Source organism: Mesitornis unicolor, unplaced genomic scaffold (genome assembly GCF_000695765.1).
Source record: "Mesitornis unicolor isolate BGI_N332 unplaced genomic scaffold, ASM69576v1 scaffold1178, whole genome shotgun sequence".
Lineage (NCBI taxonomy): Eukaryota > Metazoa > Chordata > Aves > Mesitornithiformes > Mesitornithidae > Mesitornis > Mesitornis unicolor.
In genome coordinates this window covers 94,523-122,491 of record NW_010203715.1, presented here as the reverse complement: position 1 = coordinate 122,491, position 27,969 = coordinate 94,523, and the positions used below count along the sequence as shown (strand labels likewise).

The window sequence follows — 27,969 nt, the reverse complement described above, 5'->3', positions numbered from 1 at the left end:
AGGAATGACATGACTGTCTGTGGCATTGCCTTTGTGGACCTTCCTGTTGTCTCGTTGCACTGTAAAACTGTAAGATTTGATCCATTCTTCTCCTTTTCAGGGGTACAGTCTTTGAGAAGCACCCAGTCTTTGGCTCAGGGACATTACAGAGGGAATGAAGCACCCCAGTGGTGTGGTGTCCCTGGTCCCAGCAGTGTCAGCTCCTTTGCTTCCTAAGTACGGAGGCTTTCTTTTCACACTGCTGTATTCCAACACCCCTTTGCAATTCCCATCTGTGGTCACTTGAGGTTACACACATGGTCTTGATTATTTGTGGTCTCTTTCCTTTCTGTAGTTATCACCCTCTTGGAGATCCTTTGACTCTGTATCTGGACATATAAAAGATGTAGCACATTTGTTTTGGCCATGTATCTCTTTCTGTAGATAGATCCTCCTCACACCGAACTCCCAATGAAGTCAAACAAGCAATGCTAATTGCAACTGTTTTTTAAATGGCACTGGGCTGTGCCAGTCACATTGGCTTCACCCTGCTGACATCTATGTAGAAGTGGTGGGTTGAGAAGAACAAAGCCAGAGTGTTTTTAACAGCCTTACTCCTACTCTACCAAGAAAATTGTATTTGTGCATAATACCTGGCTTCCTACTCCTCCACACTGAGGGAACTGTAAGACTGATTGGTTTAGGAATTTCTCAAACTTGACTTTTACATAAATTGCTGAAGGTTTCACGTTGTAATCAGTCAAAGTAATTGCTACATTTTTACACAAGTACATAAAGCTCCAAGAAATTCACAGAATTTTGTAGTGGCTCTCCACAGTTTTCCTGTCCTGTAGTTTGGCACTAACGCCTCTGTTTTCAGCTTGCGATCATGGTCATTTTGGGAGCTGTTCTGGAAGAAGCAAATCAAAGCAAACAGCAGCTGTAAAGCTCAGTGGCAGGTGCCTCTTTCTCTTTGCTTGGTTTCTGAATACAGACGGGCTTCTTTAAGCAGAGGCAGCATGACTGCATTCTTGGAAGCAGAAGGCAAGTTGCCGACTTCTTATGACAGAAGGTCTCCTGGGCACTTCTCCTGCCTTTTATCCATGCTTGCTCCTTTTGTGGCCTTGGATAAGTCACTTAAATTTTCTGGGGCCAGGTCCTCACCTGGTGTAAAAAGGCACAAGTGTATGAGAGCCAGTGCTATGCCAAGTTACAACAGCAGGGGACCAGGCCCTCACCCCATTTCTAAAATGGGGCTATCAGCACTTACCTACCTCACAAGGTTGCTGTGAGGATTAACGCTCATACAGCGCTTTGAAGATGTAAAGTGCTATATAAGTCCCAATCATTATCCTACCGTAGTGTTAAATATGCTTTTAGGGATCTGCAGGACTTCTCTTAAAGCATGGAACGTGTGACTGCCTTTCCAGTTTGCATCAGGTGGAAAACAAATGCAAAATATTTATTCATACTGTCTAACAGGATGGGCTCAGCTACACTTGAACTCTGAGGAGGGTTTAGCTTAAAAGTCTAAACTCTAATTTCAGTTTTGCAAGCGGTTTTTTAGTTCTTCTAAAAGCCTCAGCCAAATCCTTAGATGTGAACCTTGCATCCAAATTTTGCAGTCTGGTCTTATCCCTGACTGTTAGCTAGAATAAATCTAATTCAGCCAAAACACAGTGTTGTCACAGTCTGCGATGGCTGATGAAAGGACTGGAACAGAAAACAAAGTTATTCTGCGCAACCTTCGTTCCGCAGAAGGTCAGCTTGGCTTCATGGGACAACTTGCAAAGGGATGTTTAATTTATGTGATTGTAAGTTTTACTGGCTTTAAAATCAGCAGAGAGGGAAGGCCTTGATAAAATCAATAAGGTCGGCACATCCTTCTTGAATTACTTCCTCTTCGCCTGAATCAAAGAAATAATAGGTTCTGTAGCGAAGCAAGTGCTTGTACCACTAGTCCTAGGGCCCTGAACAAAAGCTGATCTAGAAATACAGCTCTAAGCCACCACCATGTTCTCAAACAGTATGAAAATGCCATTGTTCACTGACTTCAAATCTGGACCACAGCTAGAAACTACTTAGTTCTGGTAGCAGTAGCTGCTGTACACAAGTGAAGGCCAGGCATTACCAAGGAACGTGAACTGTGTACCTGTGAAATGGACTGTAATTTTGAAGCAGCTGCAGTAAAATCTTATCTTAATATGAACTCAGAAGCAAACACAATGCAAATTTTTATGGTTTCTTTAAAATGTTTGATGGGTTTTAGTTTTCTTAGTTTGGAGGAAATTTTCTTAATGTTATTTTATTTTTGCTCTTATTGTAAAGAATTAAAATATAAAACTCTAGGTAGACTATGAATGAAGAATGATGGCCAGTTGGCAGGGATGCCGAAACTTCTGTGGTGACACTATGCTGCTGCTGTAGGATGAGCTACTGGAGTGTTGTGAGGGCTCAACAGTGAGGCCAGAGCACAAAGCCAGTCTCATATAAGAGGGATGCAGGGGCCAAGCCACTGAGATTGCAGTGGGAGCATGACTGGACCAATTCAGATCAGCCAAAAGACAGAGAGAGCATCTTGAAATAAAAGAAACCTTTTCCTGACAGCTAAACAGCAAGAAACCAAAGCCAGCCCATTGGGCGATGGTGCTGAATCCGTACAAACGCATGGATTTAGACCTTGTTTGTGCATGCTCCTGCTGGACCAGGTCTTGCTCCAAGTCTATGGTGCTGGCAGGGTCAGGCCAGCAGAACCTGATGCTTTGTTAAATAAAACTCTAAAACATAGAAAACAAACAAGGAAAGAAAACGCAAATGCCACTGGGAAAGCATTAGTTCTGTTTGGCTGAGACTGCAGACTGGCTGGTCTGAACACTAACCTCCGTGTCTTGTACCCATGCGAGCCTCTCACTCCAGCGCCTCTCCCACACATGGCAGGCAGAGAGCACTGAAAGATGTGAGCGAAGCAGCTGCTCTCCCCTGGGGAGTCAAGCATTTTGCCACGTCTGAAAGTCTCTAGCACTTACTTCCTTTACAGTGATTGTAAAGGTCACCACATGCAGTATGGCCACTTAATCTGGGATCTTTTCGTAACACATTTTTATGCTGATTTTACTATTTTATTTCTTTGGAATGTATTTTTTTCTCGTTTCTTCTGTGTGTAACAATAATTAAAATTATTAATTTACTGGGTATTTTTACTGTGCAGATACAGTGTCTCCTTGCTCATTTTCTGTTTCTGTGACAGCTTCAACATGGAGTACGTAGCCAACTGAACCCCTGTAGTGGGCAGTTTTGTGCCACTGTTATGCCCATTAGTTGTGTGGCTCTGCCCTGGAGCTACCCAGTGCCCCACTGAGGCAGACTGGCACTGTCACAGCCAGCTACAGAATTCCCATGTGGGGAAGCCTGAAACAGACCCATGTGCACCCCATAGAGCACATCCAACACAAACTGACCAGGCAACACTGTGATGATGGCACCCGGCTCCCGTTACAACACATCCTGGGTGCCCTGGGATGTGAGCCCTGAAGCATGCTCACCCCTTGCAGCTACAGCCAGGCCCACATACAATGGCCATTTGTCCATACTTCCAGGGACAGGGCAGCCTGCTGCAAAGGATTGCTCTGGGAAGGCTGCTCGCTGCCCAGAAACCCCAGACAAATGGCCAAGTCTCTCTTCCCCAACCCCAGCAAAACTTCCAGGAGGAGAAAGTACGGACATTTTTCTCGGGTTGGGGATCTGATGCCAGTTTCTTCAGCTGTTTGATGCAGTGGCACAGATATTTTGTTTCATTAATCCTGCACCAGGCCATCTGTCACCAGTGGAACAGGTTTCAAGGATTTATAGTATAGAAACACAGAGCGTGTAACTGCTCCCAGTCCATTAAATGGCTCTGCTCGCAGGCTTACAGAGATTCCTTCATACTTCCTGTGGAGTGGTTCCCAATGTGAGAATGAATCAGTATCAGGCAGAAACACTACCAAAGCAGCCTAAAGGGGTTAATGGCAGGCAAAAGCTGGTGCTTCATTCCTCTTTATTTAATTTGGTCTTTTACAATTCCTTTCAAAAACAGAGGCCTGCTGGGAGGAGCATCCTGTTTCTTCACATCTCCTTCCTAGCACCAGATGGAACAAAAGTAGCAAAATATTCTCAGACTGAGTGTGTGTCTGTGCTGGCCACTCCTTTGCTTTTATTCCACAACTGGCTCCTGGAAGAATTCACTCTAAATTAGAGTAACCAGCACCAATGTATATATGTGTGTATTTGTCTATCTGTCAATATGTTGATCCTTCAATGTTTCAGATATTCTGTAATAATAATAATATTCTTTATTTAGTCTTGGCCACCAGCAGCAAAGTTCCTGGACCCTTCTGGATCTCGAGTTTTACCTTCTACGGCTAGCTCTGTCACAAAGTGACTCCTTCATTTGCAAAGCTGCAGACTATTTACTTTCTTGGTGTTGCAAGGATTTAAGTCCTTCAGATTTATGGCTTACTCTGTGTTTGTATACAATCTGACATAATGAAGCCTAGATCATCACGGACATCCTGCTGGACTATCTAGGGACATGGAGACAGAACTCAAGTCTCCTCTTGAACTCAGAAGCAGGATGCTAATTGATCAGTGCACAAGCAAACTGATACATAGAAAAGAGAACTGCAATCTTTGACTCCTTTTATTACCATTAAGATATATTAGTAGACCATATTAGAAATATCACCTTTAACATGCACCCTGCTGTGTGAAAACACTTAGAGGGAAGGAAGATGGAAACATCAGAAGCATCCCTGCTGAGCAGAAGCCCCACTACCACCTGGGTTAACCGACCATTACGGAAGTCAAGGGCAGTTGTGTTTTGAGCCACACAAAGACAAATTACAGAGCCTCAGCAATGCTGTTATGCTGGACTAGGCAGAGCTAGTTCCACCAATGACATCTTGTGTTTTGACTTTCTGTCACTGTGTCCAGAAGGCTTTTATCACCTTTCTCTTAAGTAGAAAGACAACCAACCCTATGTTTGGAGTTCAAGTCCCATGAAGTTCTGGCTAGAAAGCTTTATAAAGCTTTCCACTGTATAAAGGAAAAAGCTGTCTGGTCACAGTTTTAATAGGAAGTAAACAGTTCAAAGTTAGGGAGTTCTCATTTTCGTTTTCATTTCCCCTTGTTCACCTCATCACTGTTTCAAATAATTCACTTTGGGTCTAACAGGCTTTGTGTTCTCTGCAGCCTGCCACCTCCCAGCCTAAGGAAAATGATATTCACCCCTTCTGAGCTACAACAGCAACAGAGATGCTGCTGTATCTCATACAGGTGGAGCAATGCCCTATTTGTTTTTGCAAATACTAAGAAAAAAGCTGAGACTGAAAACATGGCTTAGAAGAGGAATGCAAGTGTCGTTCCTTAAAGGAGAGAAACAGAAGAGCACACATTAAGAGGAGTAGAGACAAATATTTGAGAAATAGAGGTTTAGCTCCCATGGAATCAGCAAAGAAATCAGCAACTGAGACTCCTGCACAGCTGTTCAAATCAGATTTGCTCATCTCTTGGATCATTCCTTACTTCTTTCCCTTAGGAGAGCATGTCACCAGGTAAGGCTGTTGAAAGTCTCTGAAAAAAGTCCTAAAGAAAGTTTTCCAAGACCTGATGTGAAGGATCTCCTAGCGTAACAAAGAGTGCTTTCATATGAGGTACAATGTCCTCCAGCACCTGACTCCAGGTAGTAACTAGTCCTCTTGCAGAAAAAAAATAAATCAGCAAGAATATAGTTCCTGAGTTTTAAAATAAAACTGCAGTTAAGCTCAATTTGAAGTAAATTTCTTATCTCGAAAAGTCAGTTTTACAATCTCTTATTCTGACTCCTGCTTTCCCACCTCACTCAGCTGCAAACGGCCCTAGCAGCAGCAGAAACCCTCCTAAGGGACTGCCCAGGTCAAGGTAAGGAGGAGCCTCAGAAATAGGCTCCCATTAAGGAATGTGAATATAAATTAGCACATCACCCACACAGAGCTGTTGCAAGGCCTGTTACTTAGCCAGCTCTGCTTGTAAACAGGCTGCTTTGAATAACTTTGAAGAGGTATGTTCATGTTGTAACAGTCCTTACCTCAACAAGCTCTGTGTGGAAAGGGGAGTCCTACCCAGCAGTCAGATTTCTGAGGGGACAGAGAGCTATCCTTGTGCCCCTCAGGCCCGCCTGCCCTCCCAAAACCTAGGTGAGCAGCTCTGCCACGGTTCCTTTTGCGTCAGCCTGGCTGGCAGCAATGCCAGGCCAGGAAAAGCTCCTGCTGATTTTAGGGACTAGGAAACTGTCCTCCAGCTATGGCTTGAAACTGTGGCTTCAGGGAGGAGAGTATCAGGAAGTGTGTGAAGTGAGAGTCCCAGTAACACCAGGAATTAAAAAAAAATGGTAAAGAGCTGCTTTCAGTATTTTAGGCAGGCAGTAGCTGGCTTCAGTGAAAGAAGTGTTGCATGTATCTTACGCGCACACAGACAGATGAGTTTGCTTGAAATCAAAGCAGGAAACCCAGCATGCACATACTTTCCCTCCACTGACCCACAGAGAGCTACTTCTGCATTAGTGGAGAGAACCAAACCCTGGTGGGGGCGAAGGAGGGGTTTAGCAAGCTGTCCAGAAGCAATGGTCACAGACAAAAGTAACCTTAAAAGACCTTTCCAAATATAGTCCCTCCTTATTGGTGCTGTATCAGTTTCATTTCATGCTGTGCCTGGCAGCGTCTCACTCTTGTTCCATTTAAGACAACATCAACGGGTCCTGAGGCACCAGGGCCTATCTCTAGAAAGGGGGAATGGTGGACATATGCTTCAGTGTCAAAGATGATAAAAGGATGGAGAATTCTTGCTCTCAAATGTTTAACCTTCAATCAATGGCGAGCAAGGTGAGCTTACCAGGGGCTGACGAAACTCACAGGACACAGCAGTTTCAAGGCACTGCTGTACATATTGTAAGCCCACTCTGCAAGCTCCAAGTTTGGGCATGGTGACATGAGGAAACCATACGTGGGTCATGTGTTACTGTTAGTAAAACCTCAGCCCGTGCACTTGGAACTGTACAGTCTCACAGGACCAATTTGAGCCAGCTGGAACCAAGCTGTTTGTTACAGCCTGATTTAAAACTTTACTGGGAACTTCCGGCATGGAAAAAAATACAGACAAGGGAAAACGGAATATTAAATGTCTGATTTTCTTACTTTTTGTGTCTTGGAAATTTTTACTAGCTTTCATACAATGTTGTCAAAATCCTGCCATTTCACAAAGGATGAGAACAGATTTACCCAGTGCAGTATCTGTGGTAGCTGCAAAAAAAAGGACAAAGCTGTTTTCAGAATGCATCAGTTGACTGCTTGGGGGTGAGAAGTATGTCACGGGTGCAGGGCAAGCCTGGTTAGGGACTGAGAAATGGCCGTATCTGTTTTTGAGCCATCTAGGGAATTTGTGAGACCTGCTAGCCAAAATATGGTATTTTAAGGGACCCAATACTGCCTTCAGGCAACTGAAGACAAGTCTCAGTGACCTCAGAGGGAAACAAAGTCAGAGTTAGGCTGCTTTCTGGATCTGATGGTAAGTTCTTACAATGTGGCCCTTGCACCTCCATCTGCAGCACCTACAGAATGAGCAGTCTCTTCCTCTGTGGACAAGGATGCGAGCCAAAATGGCCAAGTGTGATACACGGTGCCAGTCCCAGTAAGTGCACTTGCTCTGGAAAACAGCAGTGTAAACTATACTCAGACACAAGAAATCTATGGTTACTTAACCTGGAGGGAATCACCCCCAACAAATCACAGTGGCCGCAAATCTGCCTTACCACAGTTGATCAGCTTGCAGCTGCAAGTTATAGGGATCATAAGCAGACAGATGCTGCTGCTTGAGTTGAGCCACAACTTAGAGTTGGACGTGATGCTTACGTTGCCCTTGTACAGGGTCACTGTTGGGTGGGGGTTGCTGATGAAAGCACGGCTCATGATGCAGTCATTGCCATGACTCATGCTTTGATTCTTCAGCAGGGCAATGAAACAGGAAGCATGGCCCTTTCTGGGATACCCCATCTTGAAGTCAAAACACTCTGCTGGGGACAGAATCCCTATGGGCTGCTTTGCACCACTGCACAAAAACCATGCAAACATAGAGCCAGCACCAGCAAGATGGAGAGTCTTCTGCACAAGTACAAAGCCAAAGAGCTTGGGTATGACATTTCATGACCTGGGCCTTCTTTCCCACCAGAGAAAACTATGGGAGGAGAAAGAATGAACAATACACTACTTTACTCTCAGCATCTGACCTATCTCAACATGTGAACAAATACAAACTGAAAGGTCAGAGAGGAAGGAATAGGAAATCTCCTTCTCCCATTAATCTGCTATGCAACTGTAAGCAAGCAATTAATTTTTTTACTTCTTGGTCTATAAATAAGGTGCCAGGTTGTTGCTCCATGGGGATATATCGATGCCTTCTCTCACTAGTGCCATTAAATTGCAAAGTGCTTTTGGATATTTGGCTCCCACGGCACTTTAGAAATGCATGATTAAATTACACCCAATTATAAACCAAAGCAGGTGATCCTGTAAAGGAAGGGATATTGTTCTGCTGGTGTTGCTCTGAGGCATTAATACTTTACAGAATGCTCTGGGGGAATCAAGGGTAACTGCATGTGCAATTTAAGTTCCAATGTCCACTGCAAATCTTCCATTTTCAGCCTGCATTTAAACACATTTCTTGAAGTCTTTATTATCTTTTGCCTTGGCATAAGGTCCCATCAAGCAAATTCCCTGGACCCTAAATGTAGCACTGTATGGCAAAATTCTCTTATGGGAGTGCATTCTCAGAAAACAGCTTATGTCCTCCTTATCCTTCAGAGTTTTTCTACCACCTCTCAGGTTTGTGCAAATAAACCTTGTGACTTGCCATCTGCAATGAAGAATAGGAAATCAGTTCACATCTGTTTTTGTCCTGCTGTCCTGTCTGAAGGCAGGCAGGCTATTACCAAGGGAATGTTCAAGGGAATGCACTGCAAGGCACAACCAACCTAGCTTTCCTCCATTTACTACTCTTCTATACTTGCCTACATACACAGAAGTTACTGACATTATTTCAGACTCTGTAAAATACAGGCCTAGAGTACTTCCATACAGGCATATGGCTACAGCCACATAATTGGAAGTGCTTTTTCTCAGCTGCACATGTACTTGAAATAACATACCAGTGATCTAGTTACATTGATCAAGGAAGGCTGATTGTTAAATACAAATACTCAGTTGAACACCTGATTACTCATTTTACTGTACTATTTATTCTGTTATTTTAATGTATTGCCTATTACTTTTAATGGGATTAGAAGACGTGTAGCAGTATGCAAAGAGGCTTCTGAAGAAATAAATGCATAGTCTGGTAATACATATTAATATATAGTTTGTTTTATATTACTATTGTGCTTATTACAACAGGCATAGGCTAAGCAAAAAAATTTGGCTTGGATCTCGCCATTCAGAGTAACTGCATTCTGCTTTGCCCCAGACTGGGCAGAAGGATCACTTACCATTTTGATTTGGTGAGGTGGGGCATGTTCAGGTTGGCTTCGGAGTGCTGCTAATGAGACATTCTTATTACTGATTAGGCCTGAGCAAGGAGCAACTGAACAAAGGAGAAGGCATTTAACTGACAGGATGACCTCTGAGTGTTTAACTTAACATGCTTTTAGGGACTTTTTATAACTTTTGACGCAGAAAGACTGTCACACAGTCTCCTGCATGTGACAGATTTGTTTGCTTTTCATTTAAGAAACAGATCCCACTCAGACTGGAGATATGCTACAAGACAAGTGACTTGTAAGGCCAATCTTCTGTTATGTCAAAACATGATAATATCACTCTTCCTGCACATGGATGGCTCCTACTGTCTTGGATTTTAATTTAAAAATATGCTGCTATAAAATGTATGAGCTGCTATAAAATGTGCTACACATGTATGTAGTAAAAGGAAGCTCAGTTCTGAAGAGATTGCCATCAAATGGATGGGATAGGACAGAAGGTATTCTTGTGTCTGTTCCAGGTGGGGACCTGAGGGGTAGAATAGGTTAGTGATACACCCAAGGCCACAGAGGGAGCCTGAGCTTAGTCTGCAGTCTTGTGTACAAGAGCACGCGTCTTCCTCCAGTACTGTCATGAATTTTTATGCTTACCTCTGTCTTTGGAGATGTACCACTGCTCCTGTGAATCCAGAGGGTCAGTGTCCCCAGTGTCATTGCAGGCAATGACTCAGAAGTATTTCCTCCCTGGGAGAAGGCCTGTGACGATGTACTTACTGCTGCAGACCTTCTCTGTGGCCATGAACCTTGTAGTGGTACTGACATCACATTTCAGGACACCATAGTGTCTGTCTGCTGGTCATCTTCTACATCTGAACTGATTTAGGGTGACAATGTCTGGGACTTCTTCCACCAGCTGCAGATTAGTAGGTGGTCAGGGAAAATCTAAGAATTCATGAGCACATTTAAGTATTGGTTTCTTCTGTTTGTGACCCTCCCTCTGCCCTTTTCTGGGCAAATTTTTTTCACTTCAACTCCTACCTTACAAAGTCCCTGTGTGTCTAGGAAAATACCTCTTGATTTCTTCTACCATGAGCAACCTGAGGACCAATTTGCCCTATGCGTGTAACTCCTTTCTGATGAAAAAATAAGGCTGTTAGTTTTAAAAAGCACTCTCTGAAGAGATGACAAGTACAAAATACGCTGCAAAGGTTCCTAACTCCCAGCAGATCACTGTAGTAATAGAAGTCTCTCTACGGAGCAAACCAACCTGCCTCCAACTTGGCTTTCATAGACCTGCTTGCAATGAAAAAGATGTCACCAGACTGCTGAGGAGACAGACACTGTTGTTTTAGCGCTGTTATGGAGGTTTGCCCATTCAAATAATGGCATGAAAAACAAGGCTGCATTTGGGGGTGTCTGGAGCAATAACTGCTTCACCGTTTTCCTCTGCATTGGACAGAGTCAGCAAAGCCCCAGCAGTATCTTTCTTATCCCTCAGCTATGAATGATGCTGCTCAGCTAACTGGCTCTGGGTCTGAGCTAGCTTGAAGGTGGGACTCGGGAAACACAGTGACAAGAGGTAGGAAAAGCCTTTCTGACCAAGGAGTCTTTCTCCCCTTGAGTGAAAACATAACATTTTGGATCACCTCTGTGGCACCTTTTTTTTTTTAATAAAGGGTGTGTATGTGTGGGATCCTTTGGTTTTTTCAAGAAAAAAACAAACCTTCCCAACTCTAGTATTGATGCAGAAATTGTTAGAAATTTTTGTCAGCAGAGGAATACCTCCTGTTGATACCCAGAGGTGACTGAGATGCTCAAGTTTACTCCATACCGTACCTGCAACTTGCATTTGAATGTCATAAAGGGCTTCTCCATAACTGTTCTTGAGGATAATCTGGTACAGGTCAAAAACAAATCACTTGGTGCTGTGGATAAAGACCATGAATGGTTCTTGTCCTCCCTCTTGTTGATATACCTTCTTTTTGCCACATCACTGGTAGTGGTGGGGAGCCCTGGGCAAGACAAACATGCAGCTATAATGTTCTGCTTCCTGACTTGAGTGGCAAGAGAAATGAACTACATGAACACAAAAGGGATAGCTGTGTCTACAGAAACCTCTTGTATCACAGAATCACAGAACGTTAGGGATTGGAAGGGACCTCAAAAGCTCATCCAGCCCAATCCCCCTGCCGGAGCAGGAACACCCAGATGAGGTTGCACAGGAAGGCGTCCAGGCGGGTTTTGAATGTCTGCAGAGAAGGAGACTCCACAACCTCTCTGGGCAGCCTGGTCCAGTGCTCTGGCACCCTCACTGAGAAGAAGTTTCTTCTCAAATTGAAGTGGAACCTCCTGTGTTCCAGTTTGTGTCTGTATATGATCGGCCTGATAGAAAAATGTTTCAAGGATAACTATCCTACAGATTTCTTCAAGCTGTAAAGGCAACAGCAGGCTTTGTCCCCAGCAAAATGCATAGAGCTGCATTGGCTTGGGAGATGCCACATAAACCTTACGCTACAGTTCATTAGTTTGATCATCTTGAAAGCTGAGGGAAAACAGCTGGTGTGATACAAATAAACTTGTACCATTTAGACTGAGAAATACATTCTTACACTTGGGCTGATTATGCAAGTACTACAGAGCTTCAGCTCATGCAGTCATCTAGGTTTAAAAGAAATGAATGCACAGACATTGCCCTTAGCCGCTACAGAGATGAGCTCAACAGCCACTTTAATAGAAATTGTACCTCAGAAAGAACAACGCTGGGACCTCAAGCGTTGTCTTTATAACCCTGATCAGTCCCCTAGGTCACTCAAGGTTTAATCAAGAATGATTTCACTTCAGTTAGCATGAAATGCAGTTGCATGCTCAAAAAATTCTGCTTCTCATGATGAATCAGAGAGCTTCCCCAGTGTTTTATGGTTTGCTGAACACTGTTGCTCCAGCTGCAGAGGGCTGCATTGTGCAGCTGACAAACTTGCGTGCACAGAAGTCCCTCTACTCTAACCACCACAAGGAGGCTTATAAAAGACAAGCCACAAAAATAATGAGCAGTTATGCAGGATTTCATGAATCTAAAGCACTGAATGAGTTTTTTCCAATAGTCAACTTCTTTTAAATCAAAGTGACAGCTCGTGTGATAAAGGCCAAAGGACAACTACAGCCTCCATAGCCCTGCAGCTGTATTTCACCAGATGCCCAGGAAAACTCTAATCACAGGATTTCTTCTCTGGCAGGACACGATACAGAATCTCACAGGGAAAGATGTATGAAGGCATGATGCTGTCCCAGCATAAACCACCATGTGGCTCTTCAGCCTCACAATCAGATCAAATCTATGAGGGAGACAAAAGAAAAACAGACAGAGAAATTAAAAAAATTAAGAGTGTGAGACTGCACAGAAAAGTAAAGCCACTCTTCAGTCTGTTGAGTCATGCCTGAAGAAATGAATGACTGAGACTGGAAGAAGAAACCTTCAAATTGATTCAGCACAAGACAGTTAGTGTAAGGGCTGAATGTTGCCAGCTCTTCTCCTAATAACTGTGCCTCCAGAAGAGAAACATGAATGCCTCAGCAATCAATAACGCAGTGAGGAGCCTGCTGGCACCTAACTGTTCATCCCATGCAAACTGAGTGCCTGAAAGAACTATAACCCTGCCTCAGTACCATTGTATTTGCAACAAATGGGCATTTCAAATATGAGAGTTTATTTGCTGTAGTACCTACCCTCCTAACCCATACTCAGATCACAGTATCGATGGCAGGAATCAGAGAATCTTCCAACAGTGACCTCAGTAATCACATGTGAGATGTGATGTGAGAGGTCAGATGGTGGAAGAAACAACTGCCATTATACCCGACATACTCATTCAGGGGACAGCTCAGCAAGAAAGATGGCAGCATGATTTTAATTTGGCTCAAGGGATGCACAGCTTGTGCTGTTCTTCACCTCCTCTCGGCACTTCTGAAAACTTAGCAAAAAAGAAGCAGAGCTGTGATGTTAAATGTTCTGGACAGATACTGCAGGTCTTATCTGAAGGTGTAGAACTGCTAGAATTCCTTCCTGTAACTCCACTGCTTCTCCCATACCAGCTTCATTCACAGCTCAGGTTCAGAAGTAGTATTTGTCTCTCCTGCAAGCTTCTCACAGTGTAAGTGGTACTGAGATAAGGATCTTGGTGCATTTTGTCCATTTCTTGGTGTCCTCAGCTCACATCTCTAGTATATATCCTGATAGCACATTTCCCTAGTCTGGCTTCTGCCAGGCTAAGTAAATGCTGGAGTTGGAAAAACTGACCACCTTCAGCAGTCCTGGAGGCTCTGTGGCAGCAGGAGAGCTGTGACACACGACTGGACCTGCAGGCCTGTGCTTGCATACGTGAATACAGGGCTGTTTCTGTTTCAAGATGCTGAACCTGCAAGGCTTCAGGGTAAAAGGTGCTTTAACAAACGCAGAACAAATTCTGTCCAGCAAAATAATGCAGTTCATAACATGGCACATACATGTAGGTGCTGTTCCAAGGTTGGCCACTTAAGAAAAATCCTCACAACATGTGACCATCTGAATTCAGCTTGGAAATGGCACCTTCTATGACCACTGACTACCACTCATTCTCCACACGTGTCTGGGAGAGGTGTTTATGTGTTAAAGGTTTGCTTCTGTCTCTTCCTGACTGGTGAGCTCTGCAGTACATTTCCTGTAAACCTGCCTTGTATGGCTTTGAGTGCCTTCTGTCTCTTCTTGTTTAATAAATCCCTCTTCCAGTCCTGCGTAAAGTGGTCAGGTGCTATCTGCTCTGCCTGGATTACTGACTTTGCTTACTGGCTTGCAAGATCCTGTTAATGTTCTTCAGGTTTATTTGCCAAAGATTACAGTACCTCTAATTAATAGTAATTTTTGAAAACAGATCTTGCTTTTTTTGCTCTTCAGTCCACCTTGTAGCAGCCCAGTTAGATCTCCATAATACATAAGAAAAGCAAAATATGGAATATAAAAAATATGGTTTTAATCAAATGAAAAGGGAGTTGTGTATCCAAAACCATGTTCTGCTCTGAAAGTCTCAGCTGAAATGCAGCAACCCACCCACTGCCCCAGACCAAAGAAGTCAACCAGTGCAGCATGCCATGACAAGCTCCATGCTAATGGCTTTTATTCAGAACACTCACTGAGCACACAGGGTCATAAGGAATATAGTGCATATGGACAGCACATATTCTCCTAGGCCTAATGTGAAATAATGCAAGTCTTCAAATAGGAGAAGCGTCATAGCTTCAGGCTTTAAATTGTTTTTGTGTTGACATCTGATGTAAAGGAACCTGAATGCTTTCCCATCTGAGTAACAATTTAACCTCAAGGCTCTCATCTACTACAGAGTATTCTCTCATTTTTTAGCTATACTGGCTTACACACTTGGCCAGGGTATTTTTTTCCTAAATTATGTGCAGCTACTGAGGTTGGCTCCTATGCCTATTACAAGATTCCGTCAATAGTTTAACTTACTGATGGCTTCTGACAGCCTTTTGTTTTTAAAATGCTTTAGTTATATGGTCATATAGAGTAAGAATTCTCTGTAACTGGCACAAAATAAAATCTACCCATTTCAGCCTTTCTGAGGCTACTGTAATCCCTGGAATTTGTCTGATTATGATCAGTCCAGAATTAGGCACAGATTCTTTACTGCTAAAAATCCAGTCTTAAAATAAAAGAATGTAAGCAACTTTCATGAATTCCACAAGCGTTTTATCTTCTTTTAAAAGGGTGGATGGAGGACTGATGAAAGGAGCATAGCACCATGTATGATAAATTACTTTCTTTGTAATACTTTGGGGTCTTTGGCAACCCATACATGAACATTAAGCATAAAAAATATCTACACCTCAGAGCACCTTTATCACGCTGATCTCTGTTGTTTCCATATACTCAATTCCCCTCAGGTGGGAATCTCTTGCTGTGTCCTTATCTTAATAGTTACGCATTTTAAATGAATAATATCATACTTTCAGGCACTTATGATATAATTATTTTTATAGCCAACAGTATGAAGGCCTGCCTTAATCTTTAGTTAAGCTGTAAACATTGAGCCAGGCTGCAATTTGCTACATTCCCTCAGGCTCCAGTCATAAATGCATAGATCTGATAATCACATACATGTTTAGGAAAACCAGACATTAAACAGTGAAAGAAACATACTGATGGGATCCTTTGCAGTGAAAGGTTGAGGGTATGCTTAGAAGTCCAGGGCCTGCCCAGTTTACACCTATCACATGGAACTTTTTCTATATCCTCCAGAAAACCATCCACTTTGAATGTGGTACCTAGAGACACACATTTTGCAATTACACAACTCTCTAATGACCCATAAAAGTGTTCCCAAGTGGTTACATTTTTTTTAAACTGCTTTTAGATTGAGGAAAAACCAAGAAGACATTTCAGCACACAGACTGCTGCAGAACAATATAAATTTCAGGGGTTCAGGAAGCCCCTTAACTAGGTCTAACCTTCACTTCTCCAGTGGTCTGATCCATTTTCATATCCCTGCCCCTAAGGAGATGGAATTTAGATGCATATAGTAAGAGGGAAAAATACATACTTTGCTTTCCTCTAGATTATGGTCTGTAGCCTGGTATAATCACACATGCTGTGCAAAAATATCTTCATGTCTTGCTCCATTGACTTCAGTGGGATTTCCCATGATGTAATTAACTCAATAGAGTGGCCAAGCCTTTCACAATCTAGCCTCTAAGCAAGGCTAAACCTCCATTCATTTTTGAAAAAAAAACACCTCAGTAATTGAATAATTTGCCTTAAAAAATGTTTCCATTATTTACTCTGAGTAATATTGATGCTTTAAGGAGGAAATTTTTTGATAGTGTGATTGATTGTAAGTTAATACGAAAGTCCAACATTTTGAATGAGACAGAGGAAAGAATCCAAGAAAGAACCAAAATATTAACAGAAAAGGAAAAGCAAAAGTCCCGTTAGTCAGATGCTGCTGCTGATAGGAACACTCCCATGTGTTATACAAGCTGTGCTAAGCATAGATCATATGGTTGCTAATTGATGGATACAACAAAATCAGTCACTTGCTCAATTCAGTTTTGGTCTAAGTCAGGGAAAAGCACTCAGATCTAGGTAGCAGAAATGTAGAATATAGATGCTTGAAAATAGGCACCCAGATCCATAGGTGTGCCTTTCAGATGTGCTGAGAATTCTGCCCTCTCATCATTGCTTGTGGATATCAAGCCATTTCTATTTGAGGGCTGAAAATCTCACTTGAACAGCATATGTCAAAATGTGTATCTTGTTAGATGCCATGATGACATTTTCCTTGATTAATCAATACTCAGCTTTGCATTCAAAGCTTATCTAACTTTCATTCTGCCTACATAAAACAGATATTAATCTTGGTTTGACCTTGGACTGGCTCCTTGGTGATTGAAACACAAAGATTGCTGCCTTGCTTCCCTTTTGCTGTGATGTAACCTTGCACTGGAGAGCCTCCATCCTGGGCTGGGAAGTTCTCACAGAATCACAGAATATCAGGAGTTGGAAGGGACCTCGAAAGCTCATCCAGTCCAACCCCCCTGCCAGAGCAGGATCACCAGACCAGGTCACACAGGAACACATCCAGGCGGGTTTTGAATGTCTGCAGAGAAGGAGACTCCACAACCTCTCTGGGCAGCCTGTTCAGTGCTCTGGCACCCTCACAGTGAAAAAGTTTTTCCTCATGTTCAGATTGAACCTCCTATGCTCCAGCTTGCTCCCTTTGCCCCTTGTCCTGTCATTGGACATCACAGAGCAGAGCCTGGCTCCTTCCTCCTGACACTCGCCCTTTACAAATTTATAAATATGAATGAGGTCACCCCTCAGTCTCCTCTGCTCCAAGCTAAAGAGACCCAGCTCCCTCAGCTGCTCCTCATAAGGGAGATGCTCCACTCCCTCCATCATCTTTGTGGCTCTGCACTGGACTCTTTCAAGCAATTCCTGTCCTTCTTGAACTGAGGGACCAGAACTGAACACAATATTGCAGATGCGGTCTCACCAGGGCAGAGTAGAGGCAGAGGAGAAAAGTTCTAGGTGATGGTGACATCTTTCCTGACGTCTACAACTTGAGGCTGAGGCACCTGTCTCAGAGGCTCTACAGAGAAGAAAATCAAATTAGCACAGTATAATCAGAATTCATTGACTTCAAATTGTGTGCATGTGTTATACGTGTGTGTATAAATATATACACATATATGTACAGTAAGAAGTTAAGGAGGGTAACTTGCATCTTAAGGTTTATTCAAGGCCACAACCTTTTTCCAAAGACTCTTTCTTTGCCATATACTTCCCTTTGTCATTTCAAGTCTTGAAACATTTCCATTCTCACACTTTATTCTGCGGTGCATTACAAAGTGACTCAGAAATGCCTTCCCTAATTCATAGAAAGTTCGGACAAAAATTAAAAATTTTAGGTGAGAACTGAAACTTACTTCAACTTGGTAATTTTATTTCTGAAATGTTTCAATAGGCCAGACTTGCCATTTGCACTGTATCTTCTGTGATACACCGGTCTTGGGAAAAGGGGACGGCAAATCCCCTTTCACTGGGGATCCCAGCCTGTAAAGGAAAAAAGAGAACAAGAGGTACCTGAACTACAACTCCCAAAAGACAGCTCAGTAGTGTTTTCTAACCAAGTTAGTTTTTGGCTGCCATATTTTCAGGTTTTTTTGGCTGCAAAACAAAATGTTTTTAAGCATTGCCTTTTAAATTATCTTCCTTCTTCCCCCACAGTATTTTCCAGAAAAAGCCACTTTTCATTTCTGCCGTATCCCCCTAAGCTTAGGTAACTGACACTAGAACAGTGTGTCAGCCAGTCCTCTCTTGCGGCCAGTCCATGGCGAGGGGTTTCTGAGTCTACAGACAGTTGCAGTGAAAGGACCTGGGTATTTGTTTGATCCTGGCTATCAGCCTAAGCACGAAGCAGCTTCTAAGCTCTGTCCCTGGAGTGTGTCCCCTGAAGCACAGGTGACACTGTTCTTCTGGAGACTGGCAAGGAAGAAGAGGACAAAAACGATGGGAAGCGGGACTGTGAAACCACATTAAAAACAGCTGGCTAATAGGTTCTCCAGCAAAAATTTCTTCTGTTTTCAGAGGCTTAATGAGGCCTTCAGAGTTGACAGCATGTATTCTGAAATAGCTTCTCTTCCTCCACCTTCTCTGTAGTAAATGCAGTGTAGTTGCTTTTCGCCACCCCTACTTTGATCCACAATTTTTTCTCCAGCCATCCTCCTCTTGATGAAGTGAGTCACCTGCTTTCCTCTACTGCCTTGGGTGCTTTCCATCTCATTTTACATCTTCTCTATGTGTTGCAGGAACTCTGCTTTCCTCTGTGGTGTTTTAGTTTGTTTGCAGTGCGAGCAGCTGATGTAGAGAGCTATTATAAAGAGAGTCATAGCCTGTCATGGTGTAAATCAGTACAGATTACAGCAAAACTAACCTGACTTGAAGCACTTGATTTGATAACTTGGAGTCTGCCCCACTGCAAGATTTTAAAAAAGAAAGTCTGAATTACAGTGCATGTAAACCAAGAAATCTACCAGTGATTATCCGGATATAAAATGACTAATTTAGGACCTACTAACAATGTTGAGGTAAATATTGTCAGAAGCCGAGACACAGTCATTTTTCAGATTCAGCATAATGGCTCCACTGTCTTCTCTCACACATGTTTTATTATGACTAACGAAGTCACTGGCTTTCTCTGTCACCACTTTCTCTTCCTCTGTCACCCCAATATAATCTTTGAACCATGTGACTTTGGGCATTGGCTTTGCCTTGAAAGGCACCTTGAAGCTTGCTGTATGCTTAGTCTTCACAGTAATGCTGTGTGCAGCAAAAAGCTCGAGGACAGATTCTTCAATTACAAGAGAATCTGGAAACAACAGAAGATATAGGAAAGCTGCAGCTGCAGATACGGTTTGACATTTTTCCTTTTTCTGCGAGTTCCCAGAAAAGGTGGCCCAAAGCTGGGCTTTTCATACACTCCTTCATGTTTTTAATATAAAAATCCTGTGTTTTGTGAAAGTCTACAGGGACAGTCAAAATTTTCAGTGTGTTTTGATTCAGCTAATTTAGTTCAGTTTCTTGTACAGGGAGCTGGCTGACCTCCTTTAGTTGTCCAGCTCAGCAGAAAAAGAGGGACCTCTGGGAAACAGGAAGCCCCAAAGCTCCTCGCTTCCCAAGGGCCTGGAGATTTGATTCCAGGCAGTTTCTAAGTTTTGCAAGGCACAAGAAGCCACTCTTTGTGCTGTTCTTCCCTAAGGCCACACTGGGATATTTATGATTATAATAAAGATAGCGGAATCAAAGTTAGGTACTGCTTGTAAACAAAACACTCCATTTGTTACAGAGTAATATCAGAAAATGATAAAGATGTTCTGCACACCATAAAGAAAAACAACCAGTTTGCTAAACATAGTTGGTGTTTTTCTTTTTATTTTTGTCATACAACGTCTGTGTTTACAAATTACAATCTTCTGCTGAAAGTCATCAAAAGGCATTCAAAATGCTTTTGAATGCGGGAAAATCAACCCTCCTTATACCAGAGCTTTGCTGTGGATGGGTTTTTACTGCAACACAGGTATGATAAATATTCAGTGCTGCAGCCACAGCATCCTCACTGCTGCGTTTGTCCCGCTGCCTGTGCAGCGGTGGCTCCCAGAAAGGCTCCCGGCCATGCTGCAGCGCAGGCTGCGAGGCCATCTGGCGCCATCTGCCTGCCAAGAGCTGAGCAATACACATATTTACATGGTGCTATATAGATAATTTCAGAAAAGGTGTTTTTCTTGTTGCTCATGACAACAATGTTTGAAGTAAAGGCTCAGACAAACATTCTTCATCACTGATTTATAAACACAGAAATCTATGCTTAGTCACTTAGAATCAACCAGTACGACTGTTCAATTTTGTCCCTTCGGGGAACAAAGATGCAGGAAGAAGAGGTTTAGCTCATGCACCTAGATAAGCCTGTAAAATGGTACAGGCCCAGGTAAGGAGACCTGGTGAAGCACTGATTCTACAAGTGTTTGTGTACGCCTGGTAAAGAGCAGTAAGGAGATGGGGTGGCAGCCTCCAATGGCAACTGTTGCTCCACTCTGCCCCTCGGCTCTGAACGGTCACCTCCCTTCGTGCTCCTCTCCCATTCCGTCAATGATGAGTTTGTGGATGGCTCCCTGCTTCACTCTCCAGAGCCTCTTCCTGTCCATTATCTGATATGAAGAAGACTGAGGCAGGAAACCACACACACTGCAACAAACAATCACCAACCCTGTCCCTGAATTTTCTGATCAGTTTTCTGCTCTGAGATGACAAAGTTGTCAGGATTCCTAGCTCCTACTCTGGTTAAATGGTCTGTGACCTACGGACAAAACAAATTTAATGTTACACGAACAGAGTTATCTGCACATCTGCCTAGATAAGCCACATGGCATGCAACAAAGGGTGTGCATTAGCATGCAAAGGATACATTTACTGATTACTCTGAAAATGAGAGTCTGGGAGAAAGAGAAGGGTGGGTGCTGAGAAGCCAACCCTGTGGGAAAGAATGTTGAGTCCACAGGCTCTGAAAATGGGTTAGGAAATGTGAAAGCATCTTTACAGGAGACTGGGAAGGAAGATTTTGAAAAAGTCAAGATCCAAAGCCAAAATTCATAAGACTGGGGCTGCAGTAGCCTAGGAAATATTAGTTCTGTTCTTGTCTGATCTGTTTGTCCTCAGTCACAAGTCCCTTATTAGCACCAGGCAAAGTCCCACGGTAGCTATCTGGAGAAAGCTTCCCACTGGGGTTGTGCAGCCTTTCATTATACTGACAATGCCATGGGTATTTTACCTGTTTTCCACCCTTGAGCTATATTCCTTCCACCTTCGCATCATCAGGACAACACAGAGCTCGTCAGGATCCCCTGTTAGAGCAGAAACTTCACACACATACTCTTTATGGTTGCAAATGTCTCTGGAAGAAATGTCAATGGAAATATGTGAACATAAAAACTGTGCAGAATGATTGTCAGCCGAACACAACAAACACCAGAGGAGGTATTTAATGGCAGGGAGATCCTCTAACAAAATGGACAGGCCCTCAGGATGGAAGTGGTTTAGTGAATTGGACATCCTGGGAAGAAAGGGGGATGGGGAAAGGCTGTTCCTAAGTAGCTTTTGCCCTTCTTTATGTGTGTTCACTGGAGCTAACACAGCTAAAGGAAACCCAAAAGCTGAAGCAGAAAACAGTCTCTTAGCACTGCTCCAGACCCTTAGCTGGTCCAGAGGAACTGTCAAACCAGCCGAACACTTCTTCTAATGTCTACATCGTATCTGTATCTGAACCTGAACTCTGCAGGGGGAAAGATGAATCTCTAACTATGGCACCAGACCGCAATTCCAGCGTGCACAGACGTCAGAGGCAGCTCAGCCACAGCTTTCCAGACTACCTGTGCCATAGAAGTGGTTTCTGTCCCAGAGGAGTGGTCAGAGATGGCCCTTGCTCCACACTGTCCCTTCAGGCCACCCTGGCCATGGCCCACAGGGGGCACTCACATACCAGACCTAGTACCCATCCTCCAGGAGCCCGGGCTTCCTTGCCCACCACCAGCCACATTCAGCCCTGGCCACAGACTCCAGGCCAGGCTGCGCACATTTGGAAAGCCCAGGGCTAGGGATGCCACTGGGAAACCGTTCCCTTCTGGCCTGTTTTGGGAAATACATGACCAAAATGCAACTAATAGAGTGACCTCCAAGTCCATACAAGAGGGCAGGGTTTGCAGGACATCGTTGGACACAGGACTATTAGGAAGAGACCAGCTTCACAGAGACATTTGTAAGGGATAGGCACTAGGGCAGATCAATTTTCCATGACAGAAAATCTGCCTGGCCTCACAGCTGAGCTTCAGGCCCCTGAAGTTTCCTTCACAGCATCCTACCAATCAAGTATTTAGTTGTTCCTGAACCTGTGAAGTATACGTTAATATATTTTTATCCTCTTTCCATGCAGTTCATTTTAAAATGGCTTCAAAATTCAGCACTTCTCATGGAAGGTACCTGGGCATAGTTCAAAGCTGGTCCACGTCTAACAGAAGTAATCTCAAATACTAATAGACACTAAAATCCACACCCTAACTCTTCTCCAGTCTATGCTCAGAGCATGAAGCTAAGCTTTCCAAACTTTTTTCCTTACTCTTAAGAGCCTTATGTCTTTCTATAAAGATCATAGACTAAGTTTACACCATCAACAATGCTACTGCAAAATGAATTCACAAAACAAATGTGATACTAAATATTTAACAGCCCCATATTGTGCTGCTGGTCCTCAGCAGATTGCAGACAAATGTCTAACAGGTTGCTTTAAAGAATCAGTGTAACAGTTCATTAGGACAACCCTGATTAGAAACCAAATGAAGGCACACTTTACTAGGCTGGTTTAGGTGACACATGCAAGGACCTAAATGGAAGATTTCCTGCTTTTTGCTTCTATTGCTTTATACAGCAAAGTCCTTAATTATTATCTTCATGCTACCAAAAGGGGGCACAGACTAATGGCTTATTCCATGTTAAACAATAAATAGACTGCAGAACAGTGTTATTTCACATCAGATTCCTAGCTGTTGTAGCAAAGCAGCACTGCTTCTCTGCAGAGTTCACTAAAGAACAGTGACAAGACTACTGTTCCTCATCCTCTTCCTCTCTTGAGCCATTCATGCTTACCTTCCACATTTACATTGGCACTGCTGTACTGCTCACTAGGGTCACTGTCTTGTGTAGTGATCACTGTGCAAACTCTTCAGTCACTCAGCTCAGCAGCATTAATGGTAAACTTGCTCTCTTCCCTTCATGCTTCATAGTGTACTTAGGAGACGTCTCAATCACTTGTCTGTTCTTCATCCCCTTGAGGTTGACATTTTCAGAAGTCAGCACCCACTCCAGCCAGGCTCTTCCTTTATTTTTCACTTGAGTGTTCTTGAGACTGCTGACAAACTGAATTGGAACCCCTGGAAAAGAGGAAGAAGTTGGCAAGAAAAAATGGCACATACCAGCAAGCACCTTACAAATCAAAACAGGTGGCTTTGCCATTGCAGGATATAACACGGGGTCCTGTGCAGGAGAGATTCCAGGCTTGGGACTTCCAGTGTGAAAATGTGGTCTTGATGCTCCTCTGCTTGCCTGTACACAGACTGGCTTTATGAGACTGTGGCTTCCAGTTTTCTCAGCCCAAGCTCTGGGGCTTTGTGTTTTAGGTTTACGGATTTTGTAGCTCAAACCCTGCTCTTTCGTGTTTGATCAACCTACTGCCCAAAAATGTTTACCTTGCAATACTTAGGATCAATGAAGAGTCGAGTGTTCTGCACTAGACCTCCAGTCTCAACATCAAGTTCTTTGAAGTCACTGCACTGAACACCCTTAATTGTCACAGTGTGGGCCAAGCCATCATCAGATGTGATGATTTCACACTTATCATCCCACTTCAACTCTTTCCATTGAACTTGTAGGTAAAGTTTTACACTTTCTTTGGCAGGTGGATTTCAAACACCACTATCTGTCTTTCAGTCACTTTCAGTGGTTTCAGTTCTGTCAGGAGTGTTAGGAACTCACCTGTTAAAATACAAAAAAGACAAATATTCATCGTTATGCTTGGTTCCTGATCTCAGATTTCCTACACCCAATAGCAAGACTTCAGTGAAATATTTTTGATTTCTTTCTTGAGTGGTAGCAGAAGGATCAATTAATTCCTTCAACTTACGTGGAAATAAAGCTAACTAGATGTTCAATAAAAGTTACACATAATGATATAAAACTGAATACTAACGGTTATGCTGCTTTTCTGTTCAGTTCTTCTGTCTTAGCTCGGCTTTTTTTCTTTCTCTCCTTTACTGTAGGCCATTATAAAGTAAGTGGCTTCAGGCAACTGCAGATGACATCTGCAAGCATACCTGGAACCATTTGGCAAGCTGAAGGAATACTGATATCTTCCTGCATTATCTGTCAAGAGCACTGTAGTGCCTGGCTAAGGATCACTATTTGGCTTAAGTAAGGTGATCTACCACTCTTCTGAATAGCCTATGCCCAATCCCTGCTAGGCACTTTATTTAAAGGCTATGTATTATTCTTAAAAATGGTATTTACAGCAAAGCTTATCTTAATAGATGGTCCTACAGCAATAAAAGGTAAGGAGGTGGGCAGCATCACTTTTGTTTAGCATTGATTTAAGGCAAGTTTGCTGTATATAATGTGATTGGTTTTCTTTCAAACAGCAGGTACACATTTGGCTGGTCATAGGGAGCATATGCAGATGAAAAAAGATAGCTCTTATTATGCCCAGGTCCATCCACTCACTTCCAATTCCTGCAACACTGTTTGAGGAAAGGTCACTTCCACTAAAAGGACAGTGCCAAGGTGCATTTTATAATTTCCATCTTTTCCACTAAAACTGGTCCAGATTCAGCAGTGACTCACACCCCTGCCACACTGACGTCAGTGGAGAAGTTGGCTTATTATGTGTAATAACTATGCTTCAAACTGAAATCTGCTATCACATGAAAGGTGTTTTCACTTGGGCACCCTGGTAATCGTGGGTTGGTTTATGACTTGTACAATGTTAAATTTCTGTTTGAGCCTAAAAAAAACAGTGAATCATGAACGTTGCAGAGATATATGAGAAAAGAAAGGTCACAGTTTGGCCCACCAATTTTGACCCTCAAATGTTTGTCTGCAGGTGTTGACATTGTACACAGAACCTCATGTATCTGAGAACAAAGACTACCTATCAATCTCAGCAGAACAGAGTTTCTTGTCCGCCACAAGAGGATTGTAGGTGCCTAGGTCTTTCTCATTCGTGTTGGGAATGCACAGCATAGATTTCATACCCTTATGATTCACATAGTTTTTCTCAGGCAATACAGGGAACGCAAAGGCTCTTCCCCATAATAAGCACAATGCTTGCACCTTTGGAAACCCGTTCTTTTTGTGCAGTGGACCCAGAGGGCAAGAGACACAGTGCTCAGTTTAGAGTCAGCATGGGGTAGCTTCTCTTATCCTGCTTCACCCCACTCTACTTGCAGCAAATCTGCCCTGTAAAGATTCTCCATTTTGTCTAACTTCAAAATTAATCCAAGCTTAGTTGTTAGTCTAGTCACTAGTCACGCCAGACCTCTAAAGCTTACCTTCAGTCATGACCAAGGATACCATGCAGGTGGTGTCAGGACATTACACACTTGTAGTTATCTGTATCAACTCAGAAGCGGCATTCAGACTGGAAAGAAAAAAAACAAAACATAAAGAAAACAATAAGCAAAAGCTCCACAAAGGTTGGGGCAGTGTACTAGGTAAAGAACTATTTCACCAGGAATTGCTACTCACCCTTGGGTGTTATGAGTAGACATGGTTTTTCCACAAATTCAGGAATACTTTCTCCAGCAAGGATTGAAAAGGAGCATATCACCACACTAAAATATTCCAATATGGCAGAAGACTTCCTAGAAACAACTTCTTTGGTTGGGATAAAAATAGGTTAATCAAGCAGAACAGAGAGGTACTGTCTGAAAGATTTATTTAGTGGGAGTGGGAAAGGGTGGATACAACATGTCCTGAAACACACAGTTGCTCAGAGAATTGCCTCAGTCAGTTAAAACTCTTGATAGAGGAATGTTTGTGCAGCAGGAAGAATGCTAACTGTCCACAGGAGACTGCTGATCAATTCCTTGCTTCTTTCCAGGATTTCCATGCAATTCTGGGCAAGTAATTTGCTCTCTCTGTACCTGTCTTGTTATCTATGGAACGGGAAAATTGGGCTGCCTTGCTGCCCAGGGCTGCTGCAAAGGTGATGTCATTCATTGATGCTAGATGTCATTCAAGAAAGGTGTCAAAACTGGACGTATCAAAAGGCCCATCAGGACTTACTCTGTTCTGCATAAACGGCACTAAGCTCCTGAGCACTGCTCATGCCGTGTGGCTAGACAAATGCCCATAGTTTAAGACAAATCCTCCACTCTTACATCATTCAGTACAAGTTTTACACAGAAAGGCAACACCTTCTTTTGGTCCCATTCACGCTCCAGTTATCAAAAAAGTTTTAGGCACAGTTTTAGGTGCCCAGGACAGAAATGCTACTTACCTTCAACACTTTCGGTGGTTTGAGACACATGTTCTGTTTGAGAATGGAAGACTTCAACGAAGCAACATGTCCCAATCTTAGTTGCACATGCACAACCTCTGCTGCTGTGGTGGCTTTGTCCCTGGCAGGGTTCTTGGGGCTGCAAACACTGGCAGGGAGCATTAATAAACACACTTGCCTGATGTGTATAATGATAAGTGTATATGTGTATATGATGTGATATAATATCCCAGAAGGCCATTTTAATCACTTTATGAATCCACACACATACATATGTATGGGCAAAATTTTAAACTCTTCATTTCAGGAGGCTCCAAAGAGCTGCATTTTTCTATCAGAATTAACTCATTTAGTTTGTTTTTATAAGAACCAGTTCTTCAGTTCAGGTAAAACTGTGTATTCTTCTTCCAGTCAGACCAGCAAGGAGCTGGCCATGCACACTCATTTCTAACAGCTCCATGCAAATGCCTCATTGGAACTGAGATATTTTTCTGTGGTTAATAGCAAAAGGTCTCCATTTTACACCAGGAAAATCAACTGAAGCTCAACTACCAGCTTAGATTATTCAAACTTATTCATTTAGACTATTTCATTGCACTTCTCGTTAATGAAGGACCTCCTTGGCTCTCCTAAGTGTATCACATAGAGTGGAAGACGTGAATGCTACAAGGGCCTGTTCACACCCTGTTCTCAGTGGATGTGAGTGGGAACTATGTCCTCACTGCAGAGCCAAGACAGAACCAGTAAGAAGGTTGCTTTAAGCCAAGATAATCAAAGCAAGACAAAATGTTTCTAATCAAAGGCAATGACTGATGCAGGGGCAATATGGGTACTCTTGCAGTAGCAGGTAGACCATATGCTGGCCTTTGAGAAGAAAAAAAATACTCACTTTCCCCTCAGAAGTATGCAAACCCCACCACACAGATGGATCCCCCTTTTGTCAGCTTGGTGTCTATCACCAATGCCAAAAGTGTTCTGATTTGGGCATCCTCCCAGGGAGACGCCTTTCCTTATCAGAATATCTATACCCTGGTCTCCTTGCTGAGCTGGCCTTTGTCTCCAGTCTGAGATGTTCTCAGACTCCTTAAGCACAGAAGACAAGCCTTGCTGAGCTGGCCTTTGTCTCCAGTCTGACTGTACAAGAGACAAACGTTCTCTAACTCCTTAAGCACAGAAGACAAATGAAAAGTCTCTATCCTAGACTATTTATCTACACATACCCTCTAAAATTACACAGGGATATCAGGCATCTCTAGGCCCTGTCATTCTTCTGCACAGAAATTTTCTCACAAGAGAGATAATTTCAAA

General features: G+C 43.0%; 1 protein-coding gene across 1 annotated transcript in view; it reads right to left on the bottom strand.

Annotated features, from left to right (window-relative positions):
* Positions 1 to 1,039: 1,039 nt before the first annotated feature.
* IGSF22 (immunoglobulin superfamily, member 22) overlaps positions 1,040 to 27,969 on the bottom strand; it is a 27,066-nt gene continuing 136 nt past the window's right edge. The window contains 29 exon segments of the mRNA XM_010190794.1: positions 1,040 to 1,143; positions 7,802 to 8,150; positions 9,530 to 9,609; positions 10,172 to 10,462; positions 11,357 to 11,428; positions 11,460 to 11,532; positions 12,774 to 12,852; positions 12,933 to 13,063; positions 13,539 to 13,649; positions 13,680 to 13,837; positions 15,708 to 15,730; positions 15,732 to 15,791; positions 15,793 to 15,832; positions 16,932 to 17,022; positions 18,038 to 18,119; positions 18,601 to 18,699; positions 18,701 to 18,777; positions 18,779 to 18,828; positions 19,141 to 19,434; positions 20,632 to 20,770; positions 21,391 to 21,434; positions 21,437 to 21,490; positions 21,493 to 21,513; positions 23,259 to 23,363; positions 23,366 to 23,542; positions 23,905 to 24,024; positions 24,027 to 24,143; positions 25,908 to 26,036; positions 26,662 to 26,694. Coding sequence (XP_010189096.1) covers positions 1,040 to 1,143; positions 7,802 to 8,150; positions 9,530 to 9,609; positions 10,172 to 10,462; positions 11,357 to 11,428; positions 11,460 to 11,532; positions 12,774 to 12,852; positions 12,933 to 13,063; positions 13,539 to 13,649; positions 13,680 to 13,837; positions 15,708 to 15,730; positions 15,732 to 15,791; positions 15,793 to 15,832; positions 16,932 to 17,022; positions 18,038 to 18,119; positions 18,601 to 18,699; positions 18,701 to 18,777; positions 18,779 to 18,828; positions 19,141 to 19,434; positions 20,632 to 20,770; positions 21,391 to 21,434; positions 21,437 to 21,490; positions 21,493 to 21,513; positions 23,259 to 23,363; positions 23,366 to 23,542; positions 23,905 to 24,024; positions 24,027 to 24,143; positions 25,908 to 26,036; positions 26,662 to 26,694 — 3,203 coding nt within the window.